The 26,839-nt window shown below is 46.9% G+C and overlaps 1 protein-coding gene across 1 annotated transcript in view; it reads left to right on the top strand.

Moving 5' to 3' along the window:
• Positions 1-305: 305 nt before the first annotated feature.
• Positions 306-26,839, top strand: part of LOC144944706 (uncharacterized) — a 51,164-nt gene continuing 24,630 nt past the window's right edge. Inside the window, exons 1-3 of the mRNA XM_078873064.1 lie at positions 306-396; positions 989-1,519; positions 23,555-24,198. Coding sequence (XP_078729190.1) covers positions 306-396; positions 989-1,519; positions 23,555-24,198 — 1,266 coding nt within the window. The remainder of the gene's footprint in view (positions 397-988; positions 1,520-23,554; positions 24,199-26,839) is intronic.

Below are 26,839 nucleotides of genomic sequence, written 5' to 3'. Positions count from 1 at the left end.
TAGAGGCTAACCAGGATTGGTGGAAACGTACCACGTGACCCAGGTATTAAATAGGGGTGGAGACGAACAACACGTGGTCAGAACCGGAACGGAGGAGGAGGCCACACGAGAGCGGGGCTCCAAGTTGGCACGTGGCTGCGCGTCTCTCTCTCCCTCTCTATCCCTCTCACGCTGCCGGTCAGCAGCGTGAAGGAGAGCTGTAATGAAAAGTGAATAAAAGACCGGATTCCAGAAGTCGCCTCAACGACCTTTATTACATTGGTGTCAGAAGTATCTCTTGAGACCGTTTTGACGATTCTTCTAAAATGTCCAAGCACCTCAAGAAGAGAAACCCACCGGACCCTCCGTCGGAGGAAGAGGTTGAGGCGGAAGAGGACGAACTGCTGGGAGCTGCGGGTCCTCTGCCTCCATCTGCTGCTCTCCCTGACGCCGCTCATCGCTGACAGGCTGGCGAAGCGACGTCTCCGACTGCGGACGAGGGGTGGCGTCGACTGGCGGAGCAGATTGAATCGCTCCGTGCGATTTTGCTAAATCTTGTGACGGCGGTCGCATCTTCAGCGGCCCTCGGTCGGCCGCGTGGAATTCAACCAAGGGCCGATGATCAAGATTTTCAGCGGGAAACGACGTCCGCCATTGCTCCTGCCGCGGAGGTTAGAGGCCTCCATCTTGGGCGGGGCTGCTGCAACAAAGCCGCCGGACGCCATCTTGGGCGGGGCTGCCGCCACATGGCCGCTGGACGCCATCTTGAGCGGGGCTACTGCCACGCGGCAGCCGGATGCCATCTTGGGCGGGGCTGCCGCCACGCGGCCGCCGGACGCCATTTTGACGGAGCCGCGAAATATGCGGGGAGCGGGATTGGAGACGCTCGAGGCTTCGGACATTCACCGCGGACATCGCCTTCCTCAAATCAAGGAGTTTGTCGCCGGGGACGATTGGAGTGCGTTCATGTGGCGGTTCGAGTCAGCCTTTTGGTCGGTGCGATGAACAGAGGCGGAGGCGCTGGAGGCTCTGCCCACGCTGTTGGATGATGTCTCCTTGGCGGTCTTCCGATCCATCCCGGCGAGCAAGAAGAAGACGCTGCATGACGCTTTCATGGAAATGGCGGAATTCTACAAACCGCTGACGGCGGCTACCAGAAAATGTATGCAACGTCGTCGAGGAGCAGAGGAATCGCCCTTGGCTTACCGAGGGGCGCTTGCCATGGCCGCCTACCCCGATTCGTCAGCCGATCTCCTGGATCCTCTCATCCTTTCCAGAATGATTGAGCTGGCCCAGGAACTAAACATCTCGTTGCCGGTGTGCGGCCACGAACCGCTCACGTCTCGATGGGCGGCACGCTGCTTGGACGCCAAGTTCAACCTTAAACGCTGGGATCAGATGGCGGCATGGACGGGGGATCCTGAAATAGACGGTCCACCATTGGGGTGGTCTCCACGTCGGGACGTCCACGGCTCCAATGACTCCAGCGACGACGAGGTGATGGCTGATGTTCCTTGCTGGGTCCCGAAATGCCGGCCGCGTGAGCAGCGTGATGGGGCCGGACGACCACGAGCAGGGACCGGGACGAGCGACCGCCGGGCGACGGCGGCCACGTGTTTTAAGTGTGGCCGACGAGGCCATTTCGCCCGGGATTGCCGCTGCCGACTTCAACCTTCTCAGCTCCCGTCGGGCCGGCTTCCATCTCCTCCACCGGACGTGGATCCACGGCATCCTTGGGCAAGTCGGCACACACATGGTTGCACTCCGGACGGGAATTGTGGTACACCTGTGTCGATGCCACACTCTGCTACACAATGGAACAAATTGGCCCGTAGGGTGGTAGCAGCCGCGTCGGGGTCCTCGACGGTACGGGGTACCATCGATGGGATCGATGTTTGTATTTTGGTGGACACTGGCGCGTCTGCTACCATCATTTCCGATGTTATTTTTCATCTCCTGTCCATTCCTACGTCACGGATCCGACCGGCTAACGACACGTGCGTTGCTGCAAATGGGGATAGCATGGGTATTTTGGGGCGAGTAGATGTGCGCATTGCTATAGGGAATATCACCGCGGAGGGACCAGTTTTGATCTCACGTTCACTGGCCGTCCCATGCCTATTGGGTACCGATTTCCTGCGCCGCATGCCAGATAAAATACTCGTCGACCAAGGTTGCTTGGAAATGCCAGGGGGCCGTAGAATGTCGTTCCTGCCGTCCCTGCTGGGCCATTCACCCCCAGGAAACGCTGTTAACACGATTGTTGCTGCCACGGTAGAAGTACCATCAGGCTCGCAAATGCTTATTCCGCTGCGTTACCGAAAGCGATTGGACGGTGCGACGGGTGTGCTGTTGTCCCCGTCGAATTCTGTGGCAAAATCCTTTTCCCTAGTGGCGGCTCAAACTATCGTTCGGCCTGGTCAGGCCCTGTTTTTTCAGGTGTTAAATGGGGGCCCGGACCGGGTCGTCGTCCCGGCTGGCTCGGTATTGGCTCACGCCACTAACGATTTCACCAGCTTTGAGGGTGAACCACCCACAGAAATGGCCGCTGGCAGGCCACGATCCGATCGTTCAGACGATCGATGGATCGCAGATTTGTGTGGGGAAAATACATCTTTGTTGGCCACGCAGCGGAGCGCCTTGCATTCATTATTATCGGAGTACGCTGACGTTTTCAGTTTAAACAATTTGGATCTGGGCCATACCTCGCTCTTGTCGCACCATATCGACACCGGTGCGGCGGGACCGATTTGTATGCACCCGCATCGCATGAGCCCTGCAGAAAGGGAAGACGTGCGTGGCACGGTGGACGACATGTTGGCGGCCAATATAATTTCGCCGTCCAACAGTCCTTGGGGCGCGCCGGTGGTGCTGGTTAAGAAAATGGATGGTGGGACGAGGTTTTGTGTGGACTTCTGCCGATTGAATAAGTTATCCATGGCGGACGCATACCCCTTGCCACGGATGGACGACTCGTTGGACGCTTTGTCAGGGGCAAATTTTTTCTCCACCCTCGACCTGTCGTCTGGGTTTTGGCAGCTTCCCCTCGATGACGCGTCCAAACCAAAAACGGCGTTCCGCACGCCACAAGGCCTCTTTGAGTTTAACCGCCTACCTATGGGCTTGAATGCGGCACCGGCGACATTCCAACGCCTGATGGAACTGGTGCTAGCGGGGCTGCAGTGGGAAATGTGCCTCATATATTTGGACGATATCATCAGCCGCACGTTCGAAGAACACCTCCAACGACTGGAGACTGTATTTCAGAGGATGCGCTCGGCTGACCTAAAATTTAAACCAAAGAAGTGCCACCTTTTGCAATGGTCCGTCCGCTACTTGAGACACATCGTCAGCTCTGACGGTGTGTCCACAGACCCTCAGAAAATGGCGTGTGTCCGAGAGTGGCCCATGCCCACTTCGGTGGGCGACGTACGGCGGTTTATAGGGTTCGCATTCTACTATCGCTGTTTTGTTAAGAACTTTGCAATGCTGGCTAAGCCGCTGCATGTTCTGACGAGGAAAAATCTGAGATTTAAATGGGGCCCCGGAAGAGGAGCGCTCTTTTCAATCTCTTCGGGATCATTTGGCCACCACGCCAACGCTCGACTACCCAGACTTTTCCCAGCCGTTCATCCTTGACACGGATGCTAGCGATATCGGCAGAGGAGCCGTTTTGTTGCAGCGGAAAGACGGGGTCGAGTGAGTGGTGGCATACGGCAGCAGGGTTCTGTCCCCTGCCGAGACGCGCTATTGCGTGATGCGACGAGAACTGCTAGCTATCGTACATTTTGTTCACCAGTACCGGCCGTACCTGTATGGACGGAAATTCCTCGTGCGCACTGACCACGCTGCCTTGCAATATTCTTTGAAATTGGAACAACCGTCCAGTCAATTGGCTCGGTGGTTGGAATCGTTACAGGAATTTTCCTTCAATATCACGTACCGCAAGGGTACTCGCCATGGCAACGCGGACGCTCTCTCCAGGTTGCCCCCGACTCCTCCCTGCACCTGTCTGACGGGTACGCACCGCTGTGCGGCACTGCCTACCTCGCCCTGTCCGGTTATGGGGGCGATGTCGAACGATGAAGCTCAGGATGTACCTGCTGGCGCCGACGATACGCTGCATTTGCCGCACTCGGTGTGGCTACGTGAGCAGGAGGCTGATGCCTCGCTGGCTCCGCTGCGGGAACTAACCGAGATCTCATTTGGCGGGATGGAAATGGCAGATGTTTCAGGGCCAGGCGGGATTGCTGATGTGTACGGATGGATTGTCTGACCGTTCACGCCTGGTTGTGCCGACATCCCTGCGCCACGATCTAGTCCGCGCTCTGCACGCCGACAAGCTGATGCACCTCAGCGTGCAGAAAACATTGCTCGCGTTGCAACAGGATTTCTTTTGGCTCGGCATGACAGCAGATGTCACAAACTTTATCCGGTCATGCCATGATTGTGCAAAGCGGAAACCGCCTTGTCAAAATTATATCCCGCCACTACGTTCGATCGAGGTGTCCCGTATTAATGAGCTGGTTGCTCTGGACATCCTGGGCCCGTTCCTTCCATTGGCTAGGGGAAATAAATATCTCTTGGTCGGGGTCGAATATTTTTCTTGCTGGCCTATGGCCTGGCCTTTGCCTGACCAAACGGCCTCATCCATCACTGACGCTTTCTTGAATGGATACGTCATGGACAAAGGAGCACCCGAAGGGCTGCTCACGGATCAAGGACGTAACTTCTCCTCCAAATTGCTCAAAGACGTGTGCTCTGCGTTGGGTACAAAGAAAATCCGCACTTCCCCTTACCATCCGAAAACAGATGGCATGGTGGAATGATTTAACCGAACCCTTTCGGCCATGCTTTGTCACACGGTTAGTGAAAAACAAACCGATTGGGACTTGCACATACCGGGCGTCCTGGTGGCATACCGCATGGTTCCGCATGCGTCCACAGGATATTCGCCATTTTTCCTGATGTATGGCCGTGAGAATGTACCCCCAATTGATGTGCAACTGGGTGCAGCGGGGAAACAACCGTCCCCTTCCTTGCCTGATCACGTACGGGACTCGCTTAAACGGGTTACGGAGGCGCGAGAGGCCGCCAGATGTGCGACGGCCTGTACGCAGGCGAGGAACGAGAGGTATGCCCGTCGATCGCGAACTGACATGCCTTGGTCGGTGGGCGATTTGGCATAGCTCCATTGCCCTCAGATGCCAGTGGGTACGTCCCCTAAACTGCACAGGCCTTGGCGGGGGCCTGTGAGGCTGGTGGACATTTGGAATCCCCAGAGTGTCCGCATCCAGTACGGCCAACGTCATTGGTATGTCCATTCGTCGCGGCTTAAGCCCTACGTTGACCCCCGTGCTGGCCCTTCATCTCCACTTGTTGACCTGCCGGGGTCTGGCGTGCCGAATGTGCCACTTGCCTCGCCCGTTGATCCCCAGCGGGGCTGTGTTATACCCCCCGCAGATGAAGGACGACGAGACCCTGGACGTCCCACCTCCAATGGGGCCTGTCCCAGATACAACGGAAATCGAACATTATTCTTCTTCTCCACGGCAACCACCTCCTGCTGAACAGTCGGCGAGGCAACCACGCGCGAAGGAAGGAGAGGGTCCGGCGTCACGCATGCGGTCGAAATCTCTCCCGTTTAGCTAATATAAATTGCCTTGCGGTCTGTCACCCTGTTGTTACTGCGCTACAGGGGCGTACTAATGTATGTCTGTTGTTAAATGTTTTAAATTCCTCGGCGCGTTGACGCCTACTCCCCCCTTACCTTGTTAATGCGTCTTAGACGCCCTAAGATTTATTCTAATGGGATTCGGTCTGACTTTTTACACGGGGGGGGGGGGGGGGGGGGTGATGTAATGTGAGGATATATCCGGCTCACTGACGTATCACAACTCGTCATGATGATTGGCTCTGCCGGTCCTGGTCCATAGCCAATGGGGGGAAGCCTAGGGGCGTGGCCCTGACGTAATGGAAAGGTGACAGCTGTAAGTAGAGGATTGGTTCTGCTGGCTTTGGCCACAGCCAATGGGGAGATGAGTCAGGGGCGTGGTCCCGGGAGCCTACGAGGGAGTCTGGAATATTCCATAGAGGCTAACCAGGATTGGTGGAAACGTACCACGTGACCCAGGTATTAAATAGGGGTGGAGACGAACAACACGTGGTCAGAACTGGAACGAACGGAGGAGGAGGCCACGCGAGAGCGGGGCTCCAAGTTGCCACGTGGCTGTGCATCTCTCTCCCTCTCTATCCCTCTCACACTGCCGGTGAGCAGCGTGAAGGAGAGCTGTAATGAAAAATGAATAAAAGACCGGATTCCAGAAGTCGCCTCAACGACCTTTATTACACATTTATTAAAACGTATATTTAATTAAGTAGAACGTGTTGTCTATATTTATTTAAAGTTGCGCATTTTGATGTAACGTCACATTTATCAAACCCCACCCCCTCGTCACACATCGTCACAAATGTCTGACCCTCCCCCCCTAGGTGCGTGACATCATTTATGGATGGCCCCTTAGGGTATACAGTGAGGGAAAAAAGTATTTGATCCGCTGCTGATTTTGTACGTTTGCCCAATGACAAAGAAATGATCAGTCTATAATTTTAATGGTAGGTTTATTTGAACAGTGAGAGACAGAATAACAACAACAAAATCCAGAAAAACGCATGTCAAAAATGTTATAAATTGTTTTGAATTTTAATGAGGGAAATAAGTATTTGACCCCTCTGCAAAACATGACTTAGTGCTTGGTGGCAAAACCCTTGTTGGCAATCACAAAGGTCAGACGTTTCTTGTAGTTGGCCACCAGTAGTGTGTTACCAACTGTTTTCTTGGTGACTATGGTCCCAGCTGCCTTGAGATCATTGACAAGATCCTCCCGTGTAGTTCTGGGCTGATTTCTCACCGTTCTCATGATCATTGCAACTCCACGAAGTGAGATCTTGCATGGAGCCTCAGGCCGAGGGAGATTGACAATTCTTTTGTGTTTCTTCCATTTGCGAATAATCGCACCAACTGTTGTCACCTTCTCACCAAGCTGCTTGGCGATGGTCTTGTAGCCCATTCCAGCCTTGTGTAGGTCGACAATCTTGTCCCTGACATCCTTGGAGAGCTCTTTGGTCTTGGCCATGGTGGAGAGTTTGGAATCTGATTGATTGATTGCTTCTGTGAACAGGTGTCTTTTATACAGGTAACAAGCTGAGATTGGGAGCACTCCCTTTAAGAGTGTGCTCCTAATCTCAGCTCGTTACCTGTATAAAATACACCTATGAGCCAGAAATCTTTCTGATTGAGAGGGGGTCAAATACTTATTTTCCTCATTAAAATGCAATTCAATTTATAACATTTTTGACATGCGTTTTTCGGGATTTTTTTGTTGTTATTCTGTCTCTCACTGTTCAAATAAACCTACCATTAAAATTATAGACTGATAATTTCTTTGTCAGTGGGCAAACGTACAAAATCAGCACGGGGTCAAATACGTTTTTTCCTTCACTGTAGGGAAGCCCTAATTCCTTCTTGCACATGGCAATTATTTCAGGACCTAAATGCCAATGTCGAGGTCTGCTGGCCATAAGAGGGCTTCAGGAGAGAGTTCGTGTAGTTTTGCTGTTCCTCCTCCATTGAAGGAGCGCAGACTGCAGTCGTTTACTAAGCAGTCAGTCTGTAGTTTTAGCTGCATGGCCACGATCGTACTGCTATGGCTTGTCTTTAAAATTTCCATTCATTAAGGAGATGTGCGCATCAGCCTGTTTATGCTGCGCTGTGGTTGATGGTTACAGCAGTGGCTTCGAGCTTTGTCAAAGCCAGGAGGTGCGATGTCTGGGTCTTCAATGAGATGTTAATTTTGTGCATTCGTTTTTTTTTCCACTCCGCTCGCCGACATATGACAAGCAGATACGTGTAATTTCAAACCCCCATTTTCAGACAAAGATAAATTATATTCTTAGGTTTTTTCGGTAAAGTCACGTAGGTAAAACACGACGTTTCGGAGGCAACACAAGTCTCCGTTTATTTTCATTAATTTTGATGTTTTACCTACGTGACTTTACCGAAAAAACCTAAGAATATGATTCCTTGCAGTCACGAAAGCTTCAAATCTAGAAAGATAAATTACTTATGCAGCCCTCCTAAATTATTCGGACAATGGCTTTGTGCGCGTGCGCTGTATGCCATGCAGTGCACAATGGTGCACGTTTATTACAAATCTCATTGTGAATGTCCATGCTCAACAGCCCTTTATCAATCGACCACTGGATGAGGACCAGTGCAGGTTGAGGGAGGTTCATTTGTCCATACTTTACCACGCTGCTCAGTGATGGGATGGTGGTGGTGAGGGTAGATGCATGCGTACAGAAGTTCAACAAAACAATGGATTTTTCTGCACTGCCCCTCTGCTGCCCACAACGAAGCCCTACAGCCTGTAACACTTGTTATGCATGGTGGTTACACTTGCCACAATATATCAATAATAATAATGCCCTTAATCCAAAGAGTCTCATTGAGTCTCAAGTCTCTTTTTCAGGAGGATCTGTTTTAGATAACTGGCTAATTATTCAGTATATTTTGCTTTGGAGTCGAACTTGAGTACCCAGAGAAACCCCACACACAATATAAAAGTGGATAACACTAAGGAATCAATAAAAGATAGGTCGACAGGAAACATACAGTGACGACACATCGATTTTTCTAATAAATTCCCGACCCGTGCGTTTAATCATGCATATAAGAATTCACTATTTTAGGTATACGACACATTTATATTTAAATATATATGCTGTTACATTTATGCTTAGGGAGCTAAGTAGCAATACAAAGGAGATGGTTAAAACAAGGCCAACGATATTGAGTACACGTATACATATTCTTGAATGGAATTGCCATCGTAAATAATTGTCACTCAGAATCGCCTTTTACGCGTGTAATAATGATTAGGCAGTGTTCTCGGAATATTTCTGCAGAGCGACATTTGAAGGCAGCAGAGGGCAGTGCATAATACATTGTTGCACTGTAATACTCTCCCACATCAATGCTCCCCGCCTTCACCAATGCTCAGTGCCGGATTATCCTAGTAGCAAAAGTAGCAAATGTTGCGGGCCCCGCACTTTCAAGGGCCCCGCACTAAATGCTTTCATGCTATCAATTCCGGGTCAGTGATTCTGCACTTGCTCTATCACTATAGTAGTATACTGCCTTCAACTCTTATTTACAACTGGGTGTTTAAGGTTAGCGATTTGTCCTATTATCTGGCTATATCGCAAATGAAAAAATACAATTACTTTACTATGCAAGTTCAAAGTTTGTATTTTAATGTTTGTGTGTTTTTTTTTTATTTCAGGGCCCTTTATAACATATGCTACAGGCCCCGCACTAGCTTAATCCAGCGCTGCCAATGCTCATTGATCAGCGTGGTGAAGTATCGTCAATTTATCCCCCACAATCTGCATGTCGTGGTGAGGCCCTCATGCCAGCAGTGGATTGACAAAAGGGCTTCACGTGGATATTCTATTTGCACGAATCACACCATACGCATTAAATCATAATGATAATAGTTATGAAGTATGGTATTCTGTCGAGATGTTAACTTCCTCGCCTGCTATGCAGGAGGCCGTAGGTTCGATCCTGACCATGACACCTATATATTTGGAGTTTGTATGTCTCTCTCCTCATGGCCGTGTATATTTTTCTCCAGCTCCTCTGGTTTTCCCCTGTACATTTAGAATAAACATGCGTTTAGAGCAGTGGTTCTTAACCTGGGTTCGATCGAACCCCAGGGGTTCGGTGAGTCAGTCTCAGGGGTTCGGCGAAGGTTAAGACACACCCGACTCATATGATTCGTGATGACACGTCCGGCTTGGCCATCATTGGCTGCAAGTGATCACGCTACATCGCTTGGCCTATCTGTGCTGCAGGGAATTTGGTGCGCTCGGTAGTCGGCTTGTGACTGCCGTGATGGTACGTCGTGTCATTTCTTTCTTTATATTTTAATCCCTTCATACTAACTATGTCGAGCAAAAAAATAAAGTGGTCGGACGAATATGTACAATATGGATTCACATGTATAACGGAACGTGATGGGAGTCAGCGTCCTAACTGCATGATTTGCAATGCCAAGTTGAGCAATTCTAGTCTAGCACCGGCAAAACTAAGGGAACACTTCCTTAAGCTGCATGGAGATGGGGAATACAAGAACACAACGCTCGCTGAATTCAAGGTGAAGAGAGCCAGATTCGATGAAAAGGCTACTCTGCCTGTTCTCGGCTTTGTACCCATCAACACACCGATCCTCACAGCATCGTACGAAGTTGCTTACCTGATCGCAAAGCAGGGCAAACCACACATCATTGGTGAAACACTCATAAAACCAGCTGTGTTAAAGATGGCGAAAATCATGCTGGGAAAAGCGGCTGAAGTTAAGTTATCCCAAATTCCTCTTTCAAATTACACCATCAGCGACAGAATAGAGGACATGAGCAAAGACATCTTGGCTCAAGTAGTTGCAGATCTGATTTCAAGCCCGGCAAAATTCAGCCTGCAACTCGACGAGACCACAGACGTTTCCAATCTAAGCCAACTTGCTGTATTCGTGCGCTATGTGAAAGACGACGTGATAAAGGAATTTTTTTTATTTTGTAAGCCTCTTACAACAACAACTAAGGCAGCTGATGTGAAGAAACTTGTGGATGACTTCTTCAAAGACAACAATCTTTCGTGGGATATGGTTTCTGCAGTTTGTTCGGACGGAGCTCCAGTCATGCTGGGAAGAAAGTCTGGTTTTGGTGCGCTAGCGAAAGCCGATGCACCACACATCATTGTTACGCATTGTATTCTGCACAGGCATGCGTTGGCAACAAAAACCTTGCCTCCAAAACTGACAGAAGTATTAAAAAATGTAGTGGAATGCGTGAACTATGTGCGAAATAGTGCTCTGAGGCACCGCATCTTCAGTGAGCTGTGTAAAGAAATGGGCTCTGAATTCGAGGTACTTCTGTACCATTCTAACGTTCGGTGGTTATCCCGGGGACAGGTGCTGAATCGTGTTTTTGCCATGCGTGTGGAATTAGCCCTGTTTTTGCAAGAGCACCAACATTGTCATGCAGATTGCTTCAAAATTTTTGAGTTCATTCTCATTTTAGCGTACATGGCTGATATCTTCGCAGCTCTCAATCATCTCAATCAGCAGATGCAGGGCGGTGGAGTCAACATCATTGAAGCGGAAGAAAACCTGAAGGCTTTTCAAAAAAAGCTACCGTTATGGAAACGACGAACAGAGAACGATAACTTCGCAAACTTTTCCCTGCTGGACGACTATGTAAGTAAGATCGAAGATGTATCTGGAATCGGAGACATTTCTGTACCCGCGGAACTGAAGCAAGCAATTGCCACGCACTTAGATGAGCTTGCAAAGTCTCTCGACGGATACTTCCCTACAAGAGAGTCATATCCAGCATGGGTGAGACAGCCGTTCACGTTTAGTGTTGAGACAGCAGATGTCAATGATGAATACCTCGACGAAATCATTGAAATTCAGCAGAGCCAGGTTCAACAGCAACTCTTCAGAACAACAACGCTCTCAACGTTTTGGTGTCAAAAAATGGTAACGTACCATGTTATTGCTAAGAAAGCCCTGGAGATTTTCATACCGTTTGTTACAACATATATTTGCGAACAATCCTTTTAGAGGATGCTGGACATAAAAACGAAGAAAAGAAACAGACTTTGTTGCGAAAATGACATGAGAGTGGCACTTGCCAAGGTGAAGCCGCGCATTTCTGAACTGGTCCCTGAAAGGCAACAGCAAAAGTCACACTGATTTGCAGTAAGTATTCATTATTTTGTTTTTGTGTGAAAATCATGTTTTGCTGGTTTTGTTCTTTGAACACAGTGATGTTGATGCACGGTTCATTTCGTGCACCAGTAAAACATATACCTATGTTTTGAATTTGAAAAAATCATATTTTATTTTTCCAATTAAGAAGGGTTCGGTGAATGCGCATATGAAACTGGTGGGGTTCAGTACCTCCAACAAGGTTAAGAACCACTGGTTTAGAGTATTTGGCTGCTATAAATGTCCACACGATAAGCCACTTCGTTGACCTATCATTTGTGGCCAGGTCACTTCTGGAAAAGAGCTATATAGCCCAGTGGGCCTTACCTGGTAAAATAAGAAAAAAGTTTAGTTTAGTTTTAGAAAGTGATGGCAAAATAGGCTCTGGTCTAGGGGTAATGGGACTCCTCGTGTAACAGATAAAGGTGCAGCCCTGCATTTACCTGCTCATGTCACTGTAGGCAGACTTTAAAGATCTCAACCGAACCAGACATCGCTGACGCTGTTCGGAAGAGAGTTCCACAGTCCAGGTGCAACATAAATGGATAACCATAGGCACCCACGGGCCTAGTCTTCCACGCTTATCCCACCAATCAAACTGCTGGGTAGACAGAAGCGTGGGCGGAGGAAGAATGAATAACAGCCACGCTGGGAGATTGAAGCGGAGACATTTTTGGATGTACCTCCAGTGGGTACAGGTTAATTAACGTATTATAGCACGTTAATAACGTGTAGAGTCAAACGGTGATGTACACTCAGAATTATCTCATAACAGTTAAACTCTTTAATTTTGAAAAAGATTGCAACAACTATACAACCACTTTTCAGACACACACACAGGACAAAGATCCCCCGTGTAGCCTTTAACAGACTTTTGGGGCAAGTACTGTTAGCAAACACATATGAATGCCAGAATGGTACACGAGGGGGTTGGTGGCCAGAAATACGCCCGGCCGCCTTTGTCTCCCCAGTGGAGATGTTTCCACATCGCACTAGGTATGGTACTCATTTGAGGCTGAGTCGACTTAGGGGAGGCCTGGGGCCGGTGCAGATTTCAACACTATTATTCGTTGTGAGCGGGAATCGAACTCGAGTCGCCGGGTTTGTAGCGCAGCGCGCTCACTGCTACACTACTGCTCCTCACAATACACATACGCACAGAGACACACAGATATACTACAAGTGTTTAATCATTACCACATGACAACTCTCCTCGTGGAGCACCGAGCAGCCCTTCTATCAAATCACGACCCCGGACTCGTGCCAATGAATATATTCACTGGATAGGTGAATTGGTAAGACAGACGGCCGGGTTGGCTAACTAACCTCACCTCCCAGATTGCGGGTTTTACTTACATACAGGTGTGCACACCTAACGCAAGTTGCCAACGCAGGTTTGGTAAAACGACAAACACAAAGTCAAGGACTTAGGCTGAAAAACAAAGAATCGTGCTTAAGAAAGTAGCCCAATAATGTGTATACCGCATGAACCCAAAACACATCCTCACCACCTTTACTCCATATTCTACATTACGATAGAAACAAAAATAATGTAGTGAATGATAAAGTAATCTTACAAAATGCTGCCGTTGTATGCTGTAAATTGGACTTGTAATTCGTTTCGATCACCTGGTGATGTAGTTGCAACAATATTGTGCGTTTTTCAGCCCCCCCCCTCACCTCTGTCTACTCAGCAGTATGAACTGTTACACCACAGTGAGTCGATCAGTAAGGTCGGTCATGTGTGGTGGGGTAAAGTGTGGGTTACTCCCATTACTCTTCAAAATATCCTCGAGAGAAGCTCCCATATTGTGGTAATCTTGTCGACAATGTTGCTCCAATAATGAGAATGCAGAATTTCAGCCACTGGCTCAGGTCCACCAATAATGATGAATACCAAAGCCTTTATTCAACGCTTTGGCAAGGAATTATTTAAACATGTGAATATATTGCGTGCACTGGGATTTGTGCTACCTCACAGCTGATAATTGGAGTGACTGCATGGAATAACACGGCCAATTTAACACGAACGCTTTTACGATGAATAGATTTTTGCGGTCAGATCGTGTAAATAAAATGTGCTGACATAATTTTTGTGACAACTGCCTGATGTTGCTCGTTGTAACTATCGGTGAAACGTCGTATCCAATTGTTCATTGCTGTGGATTGCTTTCCAACACACCAGTGTGATGAAGCAGTAATGGACTGGTACGTTTGTTCACGTGACAACTTTATTTATTTGGCTGTGTCAGGTGGAGGAGGGTGTTCGACACACATCGTAGTTTTATGATCTGACCCAAAAATTAATCATGAACATGGCCAAGTTTGGGAGGATTAGAGTGCGGTGGGAGAGAATATTTAAATTATTACCAGTTAATGAAATTTCACCCGTAAATTGGTTTAAACTTCCAAGCTTCACGGTAAAATAGATACACAAAATAACAAAAAAATAAATTCTAAATTTCGATTTCAAGCTTTCGTGACTGCAGGGATTCATCTTCTTGGTTCTTTTGGTAAAGTCACGTAGAAGGGAAGTAATAAAAATAATAAAAATAAAACATGATAAAATAATTTTCACGACGTTTCGGCCACAACGCAAGCAGCCGTCCTCAGGTGAAAACCAGGTCTGTCGAGGCGACAGCGTCTGAATGAAACAGCACCATGCTAGGAGCATATATTTAAGCTGGGTTGGAAGGGGGGGGAAGGGCGCCTTGACAAAAGAATTTGCATATCAAGAGGAATTTAGCATATTTATGGGAAATGCAGGTATGTGATTAGTACTACTTATGCCCGTGCATTATGCAGGATTAGCAGCATCAAAGGGAGGGGATATGGGAAATGCAGGTATGTGATTAGTACTACTTATGCCCGTGCATTATGCAGGATTAGCAGCATCAAAGGGAGGGGATATGAGAAATGCAGGTATGTGATTAGTACTACTTATGCCCGTGCATTATGCAGGATTAGCAGCATCAAAGGGAGGGGATATGGGAAATGCAGGTATATGATTAGTACTACTTATGCCCGTGCATTATGCAGGATCAGCAGCATCAAAGGGAGGGGATAGGGGTAGCATTAATAAAGGGAAGGAGTGTTAATAGTATGGAGCTGCAGTAACTAAAACCACCACGTAAACAACTAAAGTATAAACTACATAGTATCATCAGCATACTAAATATACTCTACAATAAGCTGAGTTACTAACAGTAAGTAATACATTACAATTCTACGTCGTAAAAAATATAATATGCTTCCATCTAAACTTTATTCTCTTACATCACACGAGTCTACACCGTACTATATACTGCCATAGACAAACCCAACATTAAATTACATACTGTATTTCTATAAACCACCCTATACCTTATACATTGTCATATTACACTATGTATTATTCTACCCACACTAATGTATATCACACTGCTGTATATTCACGATACAATTACGATACTATATATTACTTTGCACATTGTATTAAGCATATACATTTTATACTATTTGTTATTATACACTGTACCATTGACCGTCGTGTGAAAGATACTAAGAGGAAGCAACGAAATATGTCAATGGGAGAGTAGTGAGGGAAACTTGCAGCGGAGCAAAGAATCCATTCCCTGCGGAGAATACAATGCCAGTGAGTGGCACGCGGTCTGAAAGTCACCGCAAACGTGAACACAATCAGTTAAGATCCGAAATGGTTTATTTCGTCCTTCCAATGATTGCTAAGCCAGAATCCATCTTCTCGGTTGAAATTGTCTCTGTGTTTGTATATGTGGATCGCCTCATGAACGAATCTCTCATGGTAGCCAGATGGCTTGCAGAGAACCTCTGTCTTGGAGAAGTCAATATCATGTGAGCCCACTGAATTGTAACAGTGATCTGCCATGGCTGAGGTGTTTGTCCTACCATGTTTCAAGTCTGCTTTATGTTCACGGATGCGGTCCGAGACATGTCGTTTGGTTTCTCCAATGTAACTGCTACCACAGAGGCAACTTAGTTTGTAGACGCCAGGGTACTGTATGTCTGGAACCACATCTTTTACAGACGGGACCAGATCACGGATTTTATGTACTGTGTTAAATCGGACCTGGATCTTGTGTTTTATCAGGATTTTGGAGATCTTTTTTGTGACCCCAGCAATGTAGGGTAAGGTGATGGTCTTGAAAGGCTCCTCAACAGGATCCTTCTTGATGGTTGGAGTGATGGCTTTGCGGATTGTGTAGTCGGAGTAACAATTAGCCTTAAGAGCTAGCGTACGTGTTTGAGTTCACTGGCAATGTGTTCCTGGTCGGATATGCATTGGGCTCTATGGTATAGAGTCTTTATGAGGGAATTCTTCTGGGATGGATGGTGGTGGGAATCCGGTTTTAGGTAAGCATCCGTATGGGTGGCTTTCCTGTACACAGAGTGGCTCTTTGAACCATCAGGTCTCCTTTTAATTAGGACATCCAAAAAGGGTTCTTGCCATCTTTTTCGACTTCCATGCTGAATCTGATGGCTGGGTGTATGGAATTGATGTGGTCGAGAAATTGGTCTAGAGCAGGCCGGCCATGTGGCCAGATGACAAAAGTGTCATCTACGTACCTCTTCCATAAGGTCGGGCGTAGCGTGGCAGTCTGGATGGCGTCAGTCTCAAATTTCTCCATGAAAACGTTGGCTACAACCGGAGATAGGGAGGAGCCCATTGGGGTGCCCTCAGTTTGCTTGTAGAAAGTTCCATTCCAGGTGAAGTATGTTTTGGTTAAGCAGTGTCTCACCAGGGGGGATACCCCAGTATTCAGTCCATGATGAACCAAGTCTTCAATGATTGCGATGGTGTCAGGTACAGGAACTTTGGTGAATAAGGAAACCACATCAAAACTGACAAGCAGGTCGTCTGGGGACAGGGAAATCCCCTTGATTGTCGATACCAGGTCAGTAGAGTTTAGTACCGCAGAGGTGGTTTTTCCAGTGAAAGGCCATAGGATTTCAGACAAAAAACGAGCCAGTTTGTAGGTGGGGGAGTTGATAGTAGAGACAATGGGACGAAGAGGTGTATCTTCTTTATGTATCTTTGGCAAGCCGTATAATCTTGGTGGCCTGGCTGCAGAAGGTTTCAACAAGAACTGTTTGGTCTGATCAACGACGGTCAATGGTACAGTGTATAATAACAAATAGTATAACATTTATATGCTTAATACAATGTACAAAGTAATATATAGTATCAGAATTGTATTGTGAATATACAGCAGTGTGATATACATTAGGGTGGGTAGAATAATACATAGTGTAATATTACAATGTATTACAATGTAATATTACAATGTATAATGTATATGGTTTATTACAATACAGTATATAATTTAATGTTGGGTTTGTCTATGGCAGTATATAGTACGGTGTAGACTCGTGTGATGTAAAAGAATAAAGTTTAGATGGAAGCATATTATATTTTTTACGACGTAGAATTGTAATGTATTACTTACTGTTAGTACACTGATGATACTATGTAGTTTATACTTTAGTTGTTTACGTGGTGGTTTTAGTTACTGCAGACACATACTTTTAACACTTCTTCCCTTTATTAATGCTACCCCTATCCCCTCCCTTTGATGCTGCTAATCCTGAATAATGCACGGGCATAAGTGGTACTAATCACATACCTGCATTTCCCATATCCCCTCCCTTTGATGCTGCTAATCCTGCATAATGCACGGGCATAAGTAGTACTAATCACATACCTGCATTTCCCATAAATATGCTAAATTCCTCTTGATATGCAAATTCTTTTGTCAAGGCGCCCTTTCCCCCCCTTCCAACCCAGCTTAAATATATGCTCCTAGCATGGTGCTGTTTCATTCAGACGCTGTCGCCTCGACAGACCTGGTTTTCACCTGAGGACGGGTGCTTGCGTTGTGGCCGAAACGTCGTGAGAATTATTTTATTATGTTTTATTTTTATTATTTTTATTACTTCCCTTCTACGTGACTTTACCGAAAGAACCAAGAAAATAAATTCTAAATATTAGTAATGTAGCAAAATAATGGAATGTACACGAGTGGACGTGGACCGTGGAGATGGAGCGATGAAATCAGCTCGCGTGCCGGTGCTCGGTGGATTGTTTCATTGTAGAATCGTGAGAGATAGTGAATGCTTGTATTAATCTGGCAGTTTATTGATCATGGCTGATTACAGTGATAATACTTTTTGTTGTTGTTGCTTCTATAGCATTTTCAATGTTATGAGTTTTTGTCTAATAATTTGTGAATTTAAATGTTCTCCAAAGTCGATGACATTTTGACTGTTTAAAAACAAACAGCAAAAAATGATTTGCATTTCAAAAATGGCATGATGCGCAATAACAAAATTGTCATGTGTTCTGTATATTAGTAAACAGTACGTGACATACCATTTATAAAATCTCCACGTCCTGAAAGGATGGATACTGGTGGGTCCTCAAAGCAGATCAGCACATGATGTGAGCATATTCACTTGGATAAACGAGCTACACAATAACGCCGTTGTTCATGAAGAACCGGGTTCCCTTTGTCCCCATTTTAAGGAAACACATTTAAAAATGTCATTTACACCCAGGGTCGAACCAACATTGAACCACGTTAAACCCAATAGCTCACTAATAAGGGAAATAGCTGCTACGCGTTACATTTGTAGTGCGTTAGCCTGTCAATCCCATGAGTGCAACCTCTGCCAGTGCAATTTATTATCAAAATTTCGTATCGACAATAATATATATTCTAAACGCACAGAGAATGCAAGCTGCTGCCAACTTGGATTGTGACATGAGCTGTGCTGGTGTGGCCCTGCGATCAGTCTTCCTGGAGCCCTGGATGGATGGGTGGATAGGGCACTGAAGTGATAGATGCATTCGGAAACTTGGCCAATTTGCACAGCATACTATCAAAACCCCAAAGGATTCAAATGTATGGCAGCTCCCCCACACTGTTGTCTTATCGGCGAAAGTGGCCCACCTCTAAACATTGCTGAACACTGGATTACTCAAATGTAGCGGCCTCTACTGACTAATGAGGTCGCATGAACCAATTACATCGAGCACGCACGAATCAAGAATAACCTAGACGGAGATCCTTGCGTGCGTAAGTCAATGCATGTATAAGCGGCTTTTGGCTAGCCATCGAACAAAGATGGTTACTGCATTGTGACCTTTCATATGTGCTTCAGTTGTGAGCATGAATCGGACTCGGGTGGACGGATTCATAGCGCAGTACCACTACATTACCATTCTTTCCCGGTTACACACGCACACAAACTGCACGGGTAAAAAATAACAAGTTATTGAAATCCTGTGTAAAGGTAAGTCATTCCGTTATGTAGGGACAGCATAGCTGAGCTGCATTGGCTAATTGCCTGCAGAGTGTGAAAGGTTGTCTTCTGTTGTGTCAACCCCTACGCAATCAGGGGCTGGTTTCGAAAGCCATCTGGGTACCTTTTATATTTGACTAGCGGTAAGTACCCGGCGTTGCCCGGGCGAAAAAGACAAACACACACATCGACTTACACACACTTTCTATGTACATCAGTTTAGTGGAAGAATATTTGATAACATACCGCAATACATCACTGATTTCGTTAAGGAGAATAAACCATTGCGCAAACTCCGGTCATCCTCGCAGCAGCATTTGGCTAACCATCGAACATAGATGATCAATGCATTATGCGCTTTAAGATGCGTTTCTGCGGCCGTCTGGAATGCTCTTCCTTCTGAATTTAGAAAACCACTGGAGCTATGCACTTTTAAATGGAGAATGAAAACTAATTTCTTTAGAACTACTTTTGGTGTTTAGTTTGTTGTCCTTCCCCGCACTTCCAATTAGCACAGTTAGCTATGTACGGTGCAAAAGAAGTTCAACATACACACAAACATGAGCTTAAAACTTGACAGTATGTAATTGATTTGATGCATCGTTCCACCCGTATATACAGCATACGTGTCACTATGTAGTCTCCCAAAATCCCACCAATAAATACAATTATAATTTATATTGTATAATTTTAACACGTAGGCTTTCGCGACTAATATCATCCATAATACAGGTTTTTGGGTTAGATCGTGTAAATATATTAATGTGTCGTTAAAACCCGCCACAACCCGACACAGCCAACTAGTAAGGGTTGTCACGTAAACAGAACATGCCAATTCGTCACTAGTACAGCACACCGGTGTGTTGGAGAGCCAACACAACATTTACAAACTGAATACGACGTTTCGCCAGTAATTACAACTAGCTTCATCAGGCGACAGCCAGAATAGAGGCGTAGATGTGGTGACCACCCTTCTGCGCTCTTGCACAATGTGGGGGGGGGGGATTACTGAGTCAACGCACATTATGCATGTGCATTATGTGAGCCCTTTGAACTTGTCCTTCCTGTCTATTGTGTTTATTAAAATAGCCCTACCAACGGTAATCCCTAATGAAGTACGCTGCCCTTTGTAGGCATGCATTTAAATAATGTATAATTTGATTTTTCGCTTCCACGCAGCACTAAGACGGTAGCGATTGTATCATTATTTGTATTAAAACATATCCTTCGGAAATTCTATGTAAGGTTAGAACTATTCAAGGCTAGCGGCGGTATAAAACATTCAGAGATGGAGGAAGTATTTTGCTACAATCCCACCACCACTGGAACGTGGGCTGAGTGCAGCCCAGGAGCAGCACCACATGAGCTCCATTCACCGTTCCAGGGTCACAACATGAAGCAGTTCTGTCCCCACACTTGTATGAGCCACGAGGCTCCCACTGGCCCAGTCGCTCCCGCTCCACTCCCCCCACCTCCCCACATGTTCCCTCCCTTCCACTATCCTCCACAGCCGGAGGGAAACGATCTAGATAATGCAAAAACTCATTTGAGAAGCATTTAATGAAGGATTCGGTGAGGCTAGCCCGACCGTCTAAAAGAAACAGATGTGGGAGTAACTGCCAATTGACCGTGTTGTACCCATTTAAACCGCTTGGTGGACAGAGGCCAGGGAGGGGGGATTTCTCCAGAACTCTGGCTGTCGCCTAATGAGGCTGGTTGTAATTACCGGCGAAACGTCGTACTCGAATTGTAAATCTTGTGGGTTTACTCTCCAATTAATTGGCATGTTTTGTTCACGGAAACCACGTCACCATTGAGCAAAGTACAACCAATTTGTTGAATAATATTGGCAAGCATGGTGAGACTGGGTAATAACAAATCAGTGTCTAAAACCACGTAAATACAAAATTTGGTCCATCAGCCTATTCCCATTTTTGGGACCATCGTTTTCCAGTAATATTTGTTGACCACCAACCCTTTATTAAAACAGGGTTAATCCCGCTGTGCATGATTCATGCACAGGCACCAACTGCTCACGTAAGTAATACACCCGTAGCCCAAGAATATCCCGCGAGTACTGAAATACATAGGTAGGGCATAACGAACAGAAGGAGGTGTTGTGTCAAAGTCAGAGGCACAATACAGAGCCCTGTGACAGGCTTAAATGACCCTCAACTGACACGTTATTCACCCTCATTAAAGTGTAATGACGATAACGAGACCTCATTTGTTTAATAACACATCGTATCGAACTTTGCCAATTCACTATAGATGAAGGCCTCCACACCCACAGCAATTATGGGGTTCGTTTTGATAGTGCGGGTTGGCGAAGGGGTGGTGGACAAAGACCCGCCTGGCTTTTATACAAAACTATCCTTTTGCCCGTCCAAGGACGGGTGTATTTCAATAAATCTGAAACTTGCAAGCGAAAAGCAGACCGCGACATGATATTCATTGCATGAATTCGTGTGCAATTTGTAAGGCCGTGGTGACAGAGACTTATTTAATTTAAAGGTTATAATCCCTTGTTCACCAAGACATCCTTTTTACTTCGATGTCTCAATAGCGTTACGGAGATCGCGTGACGTGAGGGTTCTGCCTTTGTAGTGAGGGTTGTAAGTTGACGCTGAGGAGGGGGGAGGAGGCGCCTCGCCCCCCATGTGGAGTGACGTCACCCGCTAATTAATATTAATGAATGGGGATGTCCAATTAGAAGATGTAACCTCTTCATGATTATTAATGAGGGGGGTTGTTCGATGTGGAGTGACGTCGCCTGCTCATGATTATTAATGGTGGGGGGGGGGGGGGTGCTACATGTGGAGTGACGTCACCCGCTCGTGATTATTAATGGGGGGGGCTGGCCAACGTGGAGTGACGTCACTCGCGGGACACAGACATTTTTGGCTCATTATAATATAACATCACAGTATTTGGTGCTGCTGCGTTGGCAGTGGTGCGCTAACAACAAACCACCAACAAGAAAAACATCTCAACACCATTCGTCAATAACATCATGGCTGTCAAAAAAAAGGAATAATCGGCAACATTTCGGGTAGAAGCCCTTTCTTTCTTCTTAGCACGTAGAGGGGCCAGAGATACAGTGATTAAGAGTTGAAGACTGCACTTAACACAATGGGGCTTGATGCAATTAAATATGTAAAACATTTCGATTTAAAGATTTCGTGACTGCAGGGATTCATCTTCTTGGTTCTTTTGGTAAAGTCACGTAGAAGGGAAATAATAAAAATAAAACATAATAAAATAATATAATAATATAATAAAATAATATGTAAAACATGTTTTCTGATTACCAGTTTTTTTTAAATATGCATATGGATATGATAATTGTTTATTTTACCATTTTATCTGGCAACAAAACTGACACCTTTTTTTACAAGGAGTCATGTTTGCATTGACCATAATAGCTACGGTCGGAATGCAAACAAAAGAACACAACTCTGATATAATGTATGCACTGTCCTTAAAATTGATTGGTCCACACCCGAGACAGCTTTTCTTAGAGCCTAGTCTCACATGGTGTTGGACCAGATGACGCCAAAAGGCGCACAACTCAAAGACAATGCACTATCAGAGTATTAGAGCTCGGGGTAACCATTTACACCATTGGAACCTCCTTTGCCAGTAGCAAAATTTGATAATAGTTTTTTTACCCTTTTATCTGGCAACAAAACTGACACCTTTTTTGCAAGGAGTCATGTTTGCATTGACCACAATACCACAACATTGTGGTCAATGAAAACATGACCCCTTGTAAAAAAAAGGTGTCAGTTTGTTGCCAGATAAAAGGGTAAAAAAACTATTATCATATTTTGCTACTGGCAAAGAAGATTCCAATGATGCATGTGGATAGTTACCTAAAATTAGCTATTGAATAACAAACCTCTGCTTCTCTTGCCTTCCCTCAGTCTCCAGTCCAGAAATAATTGTCTTTCCTGTGAGTTGTTATCGTGATGTAACCTACCCATATCCACTTTACACCATACGATTCTGACCTCCACTTTCCCGCGAAAGCTGGCAAAGTGCATTGTCCATCGCCATTGTGAGGGGTCCACTGATCTGTGACGGTGGCTAGGAGATGTTAACTACCTCGCCTGGTATGCAGGAGGTCGTGGGTTTTCTCCCGACCCTGACAACTGCTCTATATTTGGAGTTTGGGGTGTCTCTCTCCCTGAGGTCACGTGCATCTTCTCCGGGTCCTCCGGTTTTTCCCTCCACATTTAGAAACATGCATTTAAGAGTGTGTCGCTGCTATAATATTCACGTGATAATAAACTTCGTTGAGCTATCATTTGTGATAGCCAGGTCGCTCCGGAAAAGGAGCTATATAGCTCAGTGGGCCTTACCTGGTAAAATAAAAAAGTATAACGTGATCTCCCCCACCCCCGTCGCCTCTCCCACAGACCACGCTGCAGACCAATACAAGGACTTCGTCATGCCAGTGGTGTTTGCGGTCATTTGCCTGTTCGGCTTGACGGGCAATGGCCTCGTGGTCTTCACGCTGCTGAGGTCACCTCGCCTGGGGCATCGCGGACGGCGGGGGCGCGCCGCTCTTGCGGGCACCGGGGCCGGCGGCACCCTCTGCGGCGGCGGCGGGCGCGCCGCGTCGGGCCCCGGCGCAGGTGGCGGCGGAAGCGCCGTGCCCGACATCTTTATGCTGAACCTGGCGCTCGCCGACCTCCTCTTCCTCCTCTGCATGCCCTTACTGAGCCATCAGCTGCTGGGCCACAGCTCGTGGCGCTTCGGGGCGCAGCTGTGCCGCCTCATCGTGTCGCTCGACGCCGCCACGCAGTTCGGCAGCACGTACCTCCTGACGGCGCTCACGCTCGACCGCTACCTGGCCACGGTGCGGCCGCTCGGGGCCCTGTCGCTGCGCCTGCGACGGCCACGCACCGCAGCCTTTGCCATCGTGGCACTGTGGCTGCTGGCGCTGTTGAGCGCCACGCCGTACTGGCTGTACGTTCGCCTGCTGCCCGAGGACGACGAGGCCTGCAGCATCGTGCTGCCCGACCAGGAACGCGACATTTACTGGTTCACGCTCTACCAGGTGTGCAATTGCAGGGACGTGCGCCTGCTGCTGCTGCTGTGGTGGTGGTGGTGGCAGCGGAGTCGGCCGTAGGGAGCGCGCGGTGGCAAAAGTTGAGCCTTCAGAGAATCGGATCGAGTGCTCTGACACGTGGGGAAACTTGGGTTTTCCCAACACAGTTAAGACAAACTAGGCACATTCAGTTAACGCATGGGCTTTCGCGACCGATCGTATTCACGATAACGTGTTTTTCGGGTTCAATCGCGTAAATAACAGGACCCTGTGGGGTTGGCTGGTAGGACCGAACAATTGAATGGCTATAATAAAATGAAATGGCAAAAAATGGCCGCCAATAAGTGGATGCCCCGTGGCCCCGCCCTCCACCCGCGTAACCCCGCCCCGGCCACCCGTGGCCCCGCCCCATCTCGGTGTCCCCGCCCCCAGCTCGTTGCCCTGCCCCTTACCGCCGTAACCCCGCCCCAACCCCGCGTAGCCCCGCCCTCCACCTCGTGCCCACGCCCCCTGCCGCCATTGCCCCGCCCAGCCCCGCGTAGCCCCGCCCCCTGCCACTGTAGCCCTGCCCAATACACCCCGAGCGGGGGAGAGATTCCCAGACCTGGCTCGGCTGGAGAGCCGCCGACGGGGGGGGGGTAGGGAGTTGTTTTTAATGTAAAAGCTTTAAATTTAAATGTTTCTATTAAAAAACATCAGGGAATGTAACATTGTTAAACATTAACTCCCTTTCACACACACGGGGGAACTATACGAAGGGAGAGCTTGAGGCCTAGGTCTAGGCTTTAGGCCTAGCTGTAGGCCTTAAGCCGCCGTGAGTTAATTGTTAATATAAATGTTTTAATTATTTATGTAAAAGCTTTAAATGTAAATGTTTCTATTTAAAAACATCAGGGAATGTAACATTGTTAAACATTAACTCCCTTTCACACACGCGGTGGTACGATACGAAGGGAGAGTTTCAGGCCTAGGTCTCGGTTTTTGTAGGGTCATGCCAAGTGTTTGCAGTAGGGGGCGATGTTGCTACACGGACGGACGGACGGACGAACAAACGGACAAACGGACGGACGATATAATCTATTGGTGGCTGGTCCACTTCGTTCCTACCAGTATAAATGTGTCGTTAACCCACCACCACCACCAAACACAGACGATTCAAAAGGTTTGTCGCGTAAACAAAACGTGCAACACACCGGTGTATTGGATAGTAAACTCACAACATTTACAATTTGACTAACGACGTTTTGCTGGTGATTACAACCAGCTTCATCAGGCGATTTGCCAGAATTGTGAAGAAGCCTTGCCGTTTCCGGTCGACGCATTTGTCAAGAACATTGCAACCATGAGTCTCCAGTACAGACAATGGTACAGCATTTTAAGCGATGGCTCTTCTTCATAGCTTTCCTAGGACGTCATCTCATTGAAGTAGCTGCAGTCCTGGGAAATCTGTCCGTTTTCCCAGGACGTTACAAGTCCCCGTTTTTTTCTTCCAGTTGCATAATAATACTAATCCACCGCTCAAGCCAACATACATTTTACACGCAGTTCTCCGCACTTCTGGTATTGCGAGATAGTAATTTTGCCACGTTATGTTCCCGGGAACTGAGTACCAAACGGCTTACACACACAATAGGTGTCTCGGTCGTGACCTCAAAAAAGCAGAGTTCGGCTATATTGCAGATGCTTGATATTTTTTATACTTACTACACCGAGGTGTGCACTACTTACTGCGACATATACACATATACACCATACACATACAGACTACACAATATACACATATCGACTATACATAACATACTATACCAGGGGTTGTTAGCATGTGGCTTCGAAGCCGAATGTGGCTCTTTGGTTGACCCCTTTGTCGGCAGCCAGTTAAAGAAAAAAAATCTAAACATAATGATAATTAATTAAATATAGCAGGGAACGGGTCATTGTGGAATATCTTGGTGACGACAACATTTACAAAAGTAAAACTGTATTGTTGAAGAATAACTATGGGAGGGGGGTACACCCCTAAATAGACAAGTTTATTCCATCAGCTATTTTATTCATATTTAAATAAAATTGTGTTCGTCATCTGTTGTATACCTGTGTATGTGTACAAGTAGCTATGCGTGTGATGCGGCTCTCGAACTATTTGGTGAAGCCCTGGGCTTCACCAGTAAGTAGCGTTCTGAGTGTGGGGCAGGTAGGGGGTGTCTTGGCCCCACCGGGTGGCCAAAGCTACGAGTTGGGGGCCCCTTGACAACCAACCATGAGATATGTGTTCAATATGAGTGTAAAAAGAACAAGAGCTTCCGTAACATTGCAATTAGGCAAGAGGAACCGCGATATATAACAATAGCGTAGGTGCGACCGTGCGAGACGAATCAAAGATTGAGGCCCCACCTGACCGATTGCCTCACGCCCTGAGCTGACATTTTCAGTACTACGCCGCTGACAGCAGTGCTTCTCAAACGTTTTCATTCCACGATACACACACACACGATGAAGCTTACTCGATCTTCGCAGGACACGCAGACCGAAAACTCGCTGTTGGCCCGGGTGAGTGGGTGGGTGGTGGGGGGTAATGCGTTGCAGCTTGGAGAAAATTCCCAATACCTGGTTCATACTGATCTTATACAGAACAATGGATTCATGTGGCGCT

The sequence above is a fragment of the Lampetra fluviatilis genome, chromosome 35 (assembly GCF_964198595.1).
Source record: "Lampetra fluviatilis chromosome 35, kcLamFluv1.1, whole genome shotgun sequence".
Lineage (NCBI taxonomy): Eukaryota > Metazoa > Chordata > Hyperoartia > Petromyzontiformes > Petromyzontidae > Lampetra > Lampetra fluviatilis.
Note: the sequence above shows the minus strand (reverse complement) of the source record. Positions and strands in the feature narration are given on the sequence as shown.